We start from the raw sequence: 10,919 nt of genomic DNA, 5'->3' as shown, positions 1-10,919 counted from the left end.
TTAAACTTATGAGAGACAGGAGATAGTCGAGCTCCACACTTGCTTTAGATGTTTTGTGTTGAGCTGTGATTGTGTGAACTGGAGATCTGTACCGTCTGTGCGTAGCTTTAGCCCCCTCTGGTGGATTTATCACCAAAACTCTGGCACACAGCTCTCCCTAACTCAAAGTTTTTGGGAAATTAGAAAAGATCTGCTCTGATCGGTGTCCAAACGAATGACACCGAGCCTGTAACTGTAGCTATGAATGTGAGATGATCTCAGGTGTGAAATCAGTGTGAAAGCTGTTGGGAGTAGAGCAGTTGTACAGGTGACAGTACCAGGGCAATGCAAAGCTGGTGATGGGAAGGTGATGTTCCTGGATAGAGCAGGATGAAACCAGCAGTGACACCAAAAGGTATTTGGACGAATATGGCATTCTTCTTCTAACTGACTGAAGTTCATTGGGATTGGAAACAAAACAAACCAAGAGTTACATTTATTTGAACTGATGATTCAAAGACAGCATCCTGTTTTTTTGCAAAGTGTTCTTTCAAAAGGCGACTAGTGTGTTTCAGTTCATTTGCATTGCAGCTGTTTCTGTACAGATTCTGTTTGTGTTCAACCCCAGCAGCCTCTTGTTTCCTGTACTCAGGCTTTGAGACACTGTGCCATCATCAGCTCTTATCACACAGATCTTTAAGCCTGCAATTAATCTCAGCTTTCCATCTTCCCACCCTCACCACACTGCTCTCCTCCAGCAAATCACAGCACATCAGTTACTTCAGGCCTCATAGGGGAAGGATAAGTATGGAATGTGCCTCTAGATGTATCATGTCTAAGCACAGGGTGGCACGGTGGGGCAGCAGGTGGTGTCGCAGTCACACAGCTCCAGGGACCTGGAGGTTGTGGGTTCGAGTCCCGCTCTGGGTGACTGTCTGTGAGGAGTGTGGTATCTTCTCCCTGTGTCTGCGTGGGTTTCCTCCGGGTGACTGTCTGTGAGGAGTGTGGTGTGTTCTCCCTGTGTCTGCGTGGGTTTCCTCCGGGTGACTGTCTGTGAGGAGTGTGGTGTGTTCTCCCTGTGTCTGCGTGGGTTTCCTCCGGGTGACTGTCTGTGAGGAGTGTGGTGTGTTCTCCCTGTGTCTGCGTGGGTTTCCTCCAGGTGACTGTCTGTGAGGAGTGTGGTGTGTTCTCCCTGTGTCTGCGTGGGTATTCATCCGCGTGCTCCGGACCCACCGTGACCCTGAACTGGATAAGCGCTTACAGACAATGAATGAATGAATCTCAAAGCACAATGTTTTTTGTAAAAATAGAACGGGATTTTACACAACCACAGATATCACATGCTGCAGAGAACCAAAAAAGTCCCAAACTGCATATGTTCACTAAACACACGTCTCCTGAATGTCACTGGATTAATATAATGACTCACAGCCTCACCAAAATACCCAGCTCTCACCAGCAGGCTTTGTCCTGAGTGGTAATTCAGTTGTACATCTATAACAATAACTAAGATCTAAAAAAAATAATGTTCCATTAACGTTTCTTAATCATATCAGTACTAGATTTTAAAAGCAACACCAGGCGCTGTCACGCTAAGCGCTCAGGTTGGGCAGGGCTTTGTTTGTGTCTACTTTGAGTTGTTATCACAGTTGGTGGAGGCCCTCCTCCAGCGTACTTAGTCATGGCTTTGCGAGCATAGGGGAGGAAAAGACCAACAGCTGTGGAGCCCAGGCCTGCTAGCTCCCTGAGTTTAATTACAGTGGTCCACCTCCTCAGCACTCGCTCCCAATTACTCACCAGTCAAACCTTCACACTGAGCCTCTTTCCTGCCTCATTACATATTAATCACTGCCACAGAACACTTTCATCTGAATGGCAGAACCATGCTTTTAAAGCAGAACGTTTGAAAGTCAGTCATGAATTTGAAATGAACGGTTTCTGATTATATTTAAGCTCAGTCCTATCAGTAAAAAAAAGACAAACATGCTCACTGCTGTCTGTTGAATTTTGAATACATTACCATGCATCAGGAGGCATAGTATTAAACAATGATATTTGAACAGAGATGGTGTCATTTTAGAACAAAAATATTCAGTGTTCTTTCTATTCGCAACTTTTATTCAGATCCAAAGATAGAGCTGTTTTAATCCATGAACTCCCTCAGCTCATAGCACTGGCACTATTTCATCATGCTCTCTCTGTTTCTCTAAACATAAGTAACACTTGGCAGGGTAGTGTCCTTATTTTTCATCAGCTTGAATGTATGCTGGGAATTATGGATAAATCTGAGGCTCCATTTACGCAGTGTTGCTTAACATGTACTTACGTGTCCAATGAAATAAATAATTGTACATTTGCACACACACTCTCTCAGAATAAGTGTAGACTCGATCCTGGTATTTTCTTGTTGAAATAACCAAGGACCTTCCAGGATAAGATTTCGTCTTGATGGCAGCATGCGTCTCTCCAAAATCCCAGGATATTACCCCACATCAGTGATACCATCACACATTATACATCTCATCCAAGTCTTGGTACACAGACGCACAGCCAATCATCCAAATTCAGTACCTGACCTCACTTATACTCATGTGGCTGAATGCAGTCAAATGCCAACAGCAATGTTCCAGTATCTAGTGTCTAGTTCTTTCAGAAGAGTAGAGACTGTCACTGCAGCAAAGTGCAACAAAACAAAAAAGTAAATAGCCTTGAATTTAGACCAAAAAATAACAGTATGAGTCTACAGACTTGGTTAGACATGTTGCAGGGTTCTGGCATCAGTTTTTGCTGGACTTACAATGAGACAGATTTATCCCCCACACCGCCACCTCCCTGAAGACTCTGTCATTGTTCACCTGAGCACTGAGCTCACTGCGTCTTCTCATGCAGCTCTAATTAGCCTTGAGAATTTGAAACTGCCATGCATTCAGCTTTTTTTTTTTCTTTTTGTGCCCTGCCAAAAACAGACTGGATAGATATACTCCAGGCAATATTATAACCTCTATACATTTATTATCATTTATACTTTTTTTGATTGCATTTGTGTGGGTGTAATACATTTTCTATTATTAGGATTACTAATAATATTACGTGATTACGTGATTTTGATCCTCAGCCTATTGTTCAGAGTTTTTATCCACTATACTCCACCAACTCCAAGTTTTATAACCTCAGTTTATACTCTAGAATTACAGATGATATTTTGGGTACTGTGACATTAAGAGTCCCAGTAAACATTTAGCCGTTGATTCAACGTTGAAATAACGTAATGACTGCCGTCTAATCAACGTTCTCTTAAGGTTGAAAATAAAAGTTGAAAAGACGTCCAAACACAGACATTGAAAAGACGACTATTAGACGTATTTTGGACGTCCATTGACGTTATTAATTGTTCCCGAAATAAATTACTTGTATAAAATGCGTTTTGGACGTCCACTGACATTATCGATTGGTCACCACTTAACTAACTTATTAAGATGGATTTTGGACGTCCATTGACGTTTAAAATATGTCCTTGACGGACAGACTACTTTTAGACCTATTTTGAACGTCCAGGGACGTTCCTTGTTTACTGGGGTAAAATATGTAAATGAACTCTGTTCTGATTTGCTGTCCTGCACTGTGACTTTTTAAAAAGTAATCTGATCAGAAACACCTGCTTCCTGAATCTGGACCGAGTCTGCAATACCAGCAATGTTTGCAGCTTAGTTTCCATATTCTGACATGAATTCTGTATGTGCTACACTCAAACTTTATTCCTAAAAACTCTTTCTACGGTGTGGACCCTTTAAATGTAACAGCGTATATTCACTGACACATAAAGGCTGTTCTGTCAGTGGAAGACAGTGAGTTCCTGCTCAGTGAAGTCAAAAAACAGAGAGATTAGCATTGGTCATGAGAATATTTTATTCCAAATGAATTTTAAAAGTTCTGGTTTACGAAAGTCAGGTTTAGTAAGAAGAAACAATGGCTGCATCAAAAACATACCTTGAAATATTATGCTATACAGTTGCGCTGGTAGATTCCTCCATCTTAATTCAACTTAATTCAGTGGTAGTCTGATTTATTGACTGTGGAAGTGGAAGTGAAGCTCAGATGAATGACTTTTCCTATGTAGACGATTACTGATCATAGACAAGTTGCGCAATAGCGTGCCCTTATGGATCAGTCCCTGAATGTGAATGATGATGTGAGAATTAGCGCCCCTAGTGGTGCAGTGATCTAAATTATAAATGTATCGTTACACAGCATGTGATGTGATCTCTTTTACTCCGATTATCTGCAAATTGTGTTCACGTGTATGATGTACTTAACAGCAATTCCAGAGCAAAAAGATAATTGTTTTGAAAATAAACTGACCGGACAATATGAAGACTACCCATAATCTGCTGTTGTACTGGACCAACTGAGCGTCTTTGGCATAGCTCCATGATAACGTTACTATTGATGTCAAGAAATGAAAAACACATATTTAGTGGTCTTGTGGATTTTTTTTAATTGCACAAGTGGTTCTTTCTCAAGTATATCAGAGACGCGCCTAACCTGAGCACAAAAACATAAGTGCAAGACCTACATTTATATATTGACAAATAACTCTATCCAGTTTTGCTGTGATACCTGCAGACTGACATTTAGAAGTAGCAAAGGAGAGTTTGGAGTGCTGTGGGGAGATAGACCACCAACTGAACCAAAAGCACTGTTAGCCAAACATTTAATACATAAATATAGGTAATTAAGGTATTTGAGGTACATAGCTGCAATTCTGAGGTATTTCCCGCAGCCCTAGACTGCTCTGCATCGTAATGAGTATGTGATGCAGAACACAGAATCAGGATCAGTCCAGAATTTAATCATTGTTAATATTCAAGTCCTCTGTAGCAGTGCTAACTGCCCCATGGTCCTCAGTAAAGGTAATCTACACACAAATTCCTCTTAGGATTTGTCCTAGTACATTAAATATTTAAAACACAGGGCCAGTATTGGACTAAGTACCTTATTTTGAAGGATTAATTACATAGCCTGCTTCTCCTGGGATCACCTAGAGCCAGATTAGATTTACATTCAGCCGTTTGTCCTATGCTAACAGTGAAAAAGGTTACCAAGAAAAAACTACACCACCTAAGCATATGGCTTAGGAATATTTATTTAAGGATTCAAGCCTTTGATTCAATTCTCAATTTATCCCAGATGTAACTGGTAAACCAAAACATTTTTTCTTTAGTTTTAAATTGGAGCTACTAGGCTAATGTTGCTAACAAACAGTAGAAGCCAAAAGGCGGATCAAACTTTTCCATAAATATCTTATAAACACCTGACAGCCCCCACATAAACCACATCCAGTTTTTCACTAACATCACTGTGGATGTGTGGGCACAAAATAAACTTTTATGAACTGTAAAAATTAACACCACTGTGTAACTGAATACAGCAGGCATCCATTTTAGCAAGGAGTGTAAACAGCAGTGTGTCTTACTGTGGTCCCACATTCACAAGTCACTGAAGACAAAGAGCTTAATGTGCTTTGAGAATTTTAAGGAACGTTCATTAATTTATTAATTCCTTCATTTTCTGTATCTGCTTTTTCCTGGTCGCAGTCACACAGCTCCAGGGACCTGGAGGTTGTGGGTTCGATTCCCGCTCCGGGTGACTGTCTGTGAGGAGTGTGGTGTGTTCTCCCTGTGTCTGCGTGGGTTTGCTCCGGGTGCTCTGGTTTCCTCCCACGGTCCAAAAACACACACTGGTAGATGGATTGGCTTCCCAAAACTGTCCATAGGTACGAATATGTGTGTGTGTGTCTGTGTTGCCCTGTGAAGGACTGGCGCCCCCTCCAGGGTGTGTTCCCGCCTTGCACCCAGTGATTCCGGGTAAACTCCGGACCCACTGTGACCCTGAACTGAATAAGCACTTACAAACAATGAATTAATGAATGTGTTATCCTGTTCAGGATCATTGTGGGTCTGGAGCCTACCCAGAATCACTAGGCACAAGGCAGGAACACACCCTGGACAGCCCACTGGTCTATCATAACGCATCACATACTCACCACATTTTTGAATAGTCAATCCACCTAACAGAATGTGTTTTCAGACTGGGGGAGGAACCTGGAACACCTAGAAGAAACCGCCACAGACACAAGGAGAACTCCTGCTCAAAGACGGATGCAAGGCAGGGTGTGAACCCACAACCCCAGGGTCCTGAAGCTGTGTGACAGGGAACTCGCCACCACTGAGGGAAGTCCTGGGGATGCATTTACTAAGAAGATATTGTTGTCTACTGACTTCTATTATTTGTTAGCAACATTAGCCTCCTAGCTCCAGTTTCACACTGAAGAAACAAAGCCTGATCACCACGTCTTGGCTCACTGATTTGAGTTAGTGGAACATTGTGTGAAGCAGATTTTTCTTAAAGTAAAAAAATTACGTAAACAAGCAACATAATACATGCCTTCGTACATTGCAGCTATTTGGCTGTAGCTATGATCCTGTCTGCTATGTTACTAACAATATGGTCTGATGTAGGGATTGATTTTGTTGTACCTGTTGCTTCTGGACAGTTGGAATAATCTCGATTCTGTCAACAATGTCTAGCCAAAATGAAGTCAGCAATTTCTTTGATTCGGCAAATGTTACAAATTCATCTGCAAAGTACAGAAACTCTTGGCATCTTTGTAGCTTTGTTGGGTTGAATTGGTAATATTTTCATCAGTGTTTGGTCTACTACATTGACTTACCAAATGCCAGGACAATTGTTAGAGGGTATTGTGCTTTGTTTCATTTTCCACAAGACACCATGATGCTTCAGAGCCAGACAGTGTTATTATAACTGAAATTGTTTTTTTTTTTTCAGATTACCATTGTAAAATTCATTCATTTAAAAAAAAAGAGCACTAGAATATTTTAGTTACTCTACAAAAGCACTTTACAATAAAATGTAAAAATAAAAATAATAATAACACTGGTTGTAATCAAGTCTGAATGACAGAACAGATTAACTCGTACCCACAGATTTGTGCAAAGGTTATTTAGCTACAAACTGTAAAACAAGACATTGGATACTGGAAATACATACCCTTTGGTCTGTTACAATGCCACACTGTACACGCCCAGTATGTCCTGAAGCCTGTTCATTTCAGGCCCATATGCAATATTGCATAGTTCTCTAAAGACAAAAATTCTGCAAAGATTTACAAAAGCAAATTACATCTGACTTTGAAGGCCTCTGTGCCACTTCTCTACTCAACTTTGGATGCAGGCAACTTGGAGCTATATCTTCAATGCATTCAATTGCATGTGTCTTTTAAAATTACACTAAGGCAGCTTTTGAGTCTTTTTGAGTGTGTTTCCCCAGATACCTACATTTTAGGAACTTTGTCCTAGCTACTGGTAGATTGTCTGTTCAGTTCTTTAGATTTAAAAAGACAGCTGGCCAAAGTTGTTCTCATTTTACAGCATTGTATAGTGCAAATTTGAGATTATTATAATCAGTTTCTACTTACAAGCCTCCTTACTGCATGAATTCTCAGCTCTAATGGCAGCACTTTCTCATCCTCCGTCCAAAACGGCAACAACACTGGCACCAGATTTCATCAGCATTTAGTACAATAGCTCATGGCTTATATTTGGGAGTTTGAATCCGCCTACATTTAAAAAAAACCCTGGTGGAAAACATGTAACATAGTCATCAAACATAGTCCAAATCCACTTTTCTCTTCACCTCTAAACTTTAGCCATCTTTACTGCTGTAATAAAGATTGCAGGCCTGTATATAATACAGCAAGTATGGGGAAACAGGAGAGAAGCAGCAAAGGCTCCAGAGTCCAGAGCCTTGGGGGCATGCAGCCTTGCTAGACCAGAGCTGTTCCAGTGTATTATGAAGTAGAAAAGTATAACATTCACATTGAGATAGGCTGGTGGGTTTTCTCAGGATGGTCACTGACGGGGCTGCCTTGCTGCGTTTTATGTAACAGTCCACTTTGTGAAGTGCTAAGTATTAGACCTAGCACTCAAACATACCCTGGCCTATCACTAGTGTGGTGAAAGCAAATATAGAAATATAAGAAGAGCCCAGCAGTACATTTCAGTCTGACTAATGCTGATGTCATGGAGCAGCAAGTACATGGAGTTTCAGCTCCATACAAATCTCTGCGCCTGAACTGAGTGAGACAAACAAGGAGCCTCATTTATAAAACATACTTGAATTTCACTTGAATTTGTTCTGAACATTTGGGTATAAATGATTTCTAAAAGCACACAGTGTGGTACTGCTGATTACTGGTCAGTGTAGAAGCTTGAGGACATGTTCATGACATTGAACATCATTATTTTAAAGTGAATGTATGACCACATCAACTTCTGATCGGTACATATAAGTGTTTTATAAATGAGGCAGCAGGACCAGAATTTACTGAAGCAAATAGCCTGTTTTCCAATGCTTAGAGTATGAAAATTCAGTAATCAATGAATGGCTTATGGCAATTGGTTTTTCTGGATTTTTCACAGGCTAAACATGTTCACACAAGCTATCAACTGTGGTAAATCGGGCCAAACCCTGCTTGTACGCTCGTATAATTCAAACATATATACAATGGTAAAATGCACTGTAATGTCCAGTATTCACTGGACAACAAAGTCCTCTGAAGGAATGAGGAAGATCTGTCCACACAGTGGGACCATGGTCCACTGGAGTGAAAAGTAACAAAAGTATGTTTGTTGCAACCACTAAACATTTCCACTTTTAAAAAGCATCGAAGACTTACTATGTGCTCTGAGTGCACTGAGCTAAACAGTTGTTCCTGGGTAAGATTACCAGATGCATTGTACCATAACATTGGAAGAAGATAGCCAACATTCAGATAATGTACAATGGCAGTCCGACAGAGCTGCCGAGATTGACTGTGTATGCCATGCACTGATGTTTAGATCATTATTTTGTTTGTGTTTGTTTATGCTCTGTTCACTTAAAGAAGAAAAACCAAATTGTGGATATTCCTACGATGAACAACGCAGTTCATTAAAGTAAACTCAAGCATGCTATATTAAGTCTGAAGTTCTCAAGGGCACATCATTTATATTTTTCTTGTATTTAATCTTTTCCCCATTATGCACCAAAATCATTCTGAATTAACTGTGCTACTCTAAACTGGGCCTCTTTTGCCAAACAGCAGCCCAGCTTGGGGCTGTCCAATAAACTTACATTAGTGGGTATACAAAAAGAGGCAGTGTCTGACATCACACATCTGCTTTGCCATATCCTCCAAGCATTGCTGGCTTTGGGCTTGACATCCAGAGTTCAGTTTATGTTGCGAATTTGGTGATATATGCAAATATATATTTTGAGATGTAATTAAACAGTGAATGTAAAGTGTACCCAAATATACTTCTATTTGGAACTTTGTTCATTGGATAGGTATTATTTTTTAAATTTGAGATTCAGATATTCTACATATAGGCTATCAACAAAGGCAACGCCCCACTGCACCCGTATTTAGGCTCTCCAGCACAAAAACAGCCTTCACCTCCGCTTCCGGAACCCCCCCCCCAATAAAAGTCCTTGCATAAATGAAACTAAAACAACCTACTTACAACAGACAGTGGCAATGCTACGGTTCATTTTGTTAGCTTCATACCTCAAATTAGACTAACTTCACAAAGGTCTGGTTAACCCTTACTGCACCCTCAGAGAAGCACAGCTTCACTCACTAGCTCTGTGAGTGCTCTGCAAGGACAGCCACCTAAAGAATGGGATTTTATAGCAGGCACTGGACATGGACTTTATGAGCGACAGCTCCCTCCCCCAATGATTTACTAAATATAACTGCTAAAACAGAGCCCTAAAACTGGTATTCAGGACTAAAAAACTGCAAAGTGAAAAGTATGCTTTGAAATGTTAGCAATGTTACACACTGCATTACAAACAACTGTCTACAATAAAGAAGTAAATTCTGGTTTTCATCTTATACATGCCCTTGAATGTAATAAAGATAGCATCAAGAGTTATATTTCTGGGATATTCATCATTTGATGTAGCCTTTAAGTGAACAAGCTGTGAAACACATCAAAAACAGCACCTAAAAATACTTGACATTTCTTAATGTGAGCCAGAGTATTTTATGAAGCTCTTAAGAAATGTGTAATTTGGTGTGCCTGACAAATTTCTGCTCAAATGATCATTTTCGTCATCACATCGACGTTGCCCCTTAACCATCCTCAGAGTCTTCACATCATGCTTTTCCTATAGTTCGTCTGCTGCTGTTTCTTCTGCTTGCCGCTGGGTGAGGAGCTGAGCACTGTGGGTGAGGCTGAGTCCAGCTGCCTGTAAAGTACTCTGAGCTCCTTCACCTCCTCCAGAACATCCCGTGCCTGGCCCCAGGTGGACGCTGCCTCCACAAGGAGCCGCTCGGCCTCTGCCCGCTGCCCCTCGGCGCTGGAGCCCTTGCCAGAAGTGGAGTCTTTCCCTTTGCTCTGGCCTGGGCCTCTCACTTCAGTCAACAGCTCCTGAGTTCTCTCCAGCTTCTGTGAGATGAGCGCCTGCAGCTGGCCGATGGAGTGAGCGGGAGCGGACACCGGGCAGTGGGGGAGGGCCTTCTTGTTGGCCCGCTTGTCAGAATGTGACAAGATCTCGTCCATGGAGGCGCAGCGGTTCTTCTCAGTTCCTGTGAGCTTTTTTCCAGTCTTGGGAGTTTGACTCTGGTTGTCTGACCAATCCCAGCCACACTCACTTCTGCGTGGCAAGCTCTGAGATTTGACTGTGGCTTCAGCACCAGGCGTGAGTTTACAGCTGTCCACGCTGGAGTTCACAGTGAGATGGAAGTTCTTTTCATAGTCCTTTCCTTCAGATGCTGGGGCATCTTCCTCCTGAATAAGGTCAAGGGTGAGCATACCGTCTGATGAAGAAGTTGAGGCCTTAAAAGGGTGCAAGAAAAGAAAGAAAGAGATTAAATG

The 10,919-nt window shown here is 41.4% G+C and overlaps 1 protein-coding gene across 1 annotated transcript in view; it reads right to left on the bottom strand.

Moving 5' to 3' along the window:
- Positions 1-3,876: 3,876 nt before the first annotated feature.
- plekho1b (pleckstrin homology domain containing, family O member 1b) overlaps positions 3,877-10,919 on the bottom strand; it is a 29,439-nt gene continuing 22,396 nt past the window's right edge. The window contains exon 6 of the mRNA XM_066683884.1: positions 3,877-10,880. Coding sequence (XP_066539981.1) covers positions 10,194-10,880 — 687 coding nt within the window. The 3' untranslated portion in view covers positions 3,877-10,193. The remainder of the gene's footprint in view (positions 10,881-10,919) is intronic.

Source organism: Hoplias malabaricus, chromosome 10 (genome assembly GCF_029633855.1).
Source record: "Hoplias malabaricus isolate fHopMal1 chromosome 10, fHopMal1.hap1, whole genome shotgun sequence".
NCBI classification, from domain to species: Eukaryota; Metazoa; Chordata; class Actinopteri; order Characiformes; family Erythrinidae; genus Hoplias; species Hoplias malabaricus.
The sequence above is the reverse complement of the archived record's forward strand: the minus strand, read 5'-3'. Positions and strand labels throughout refer to the sequence as shown.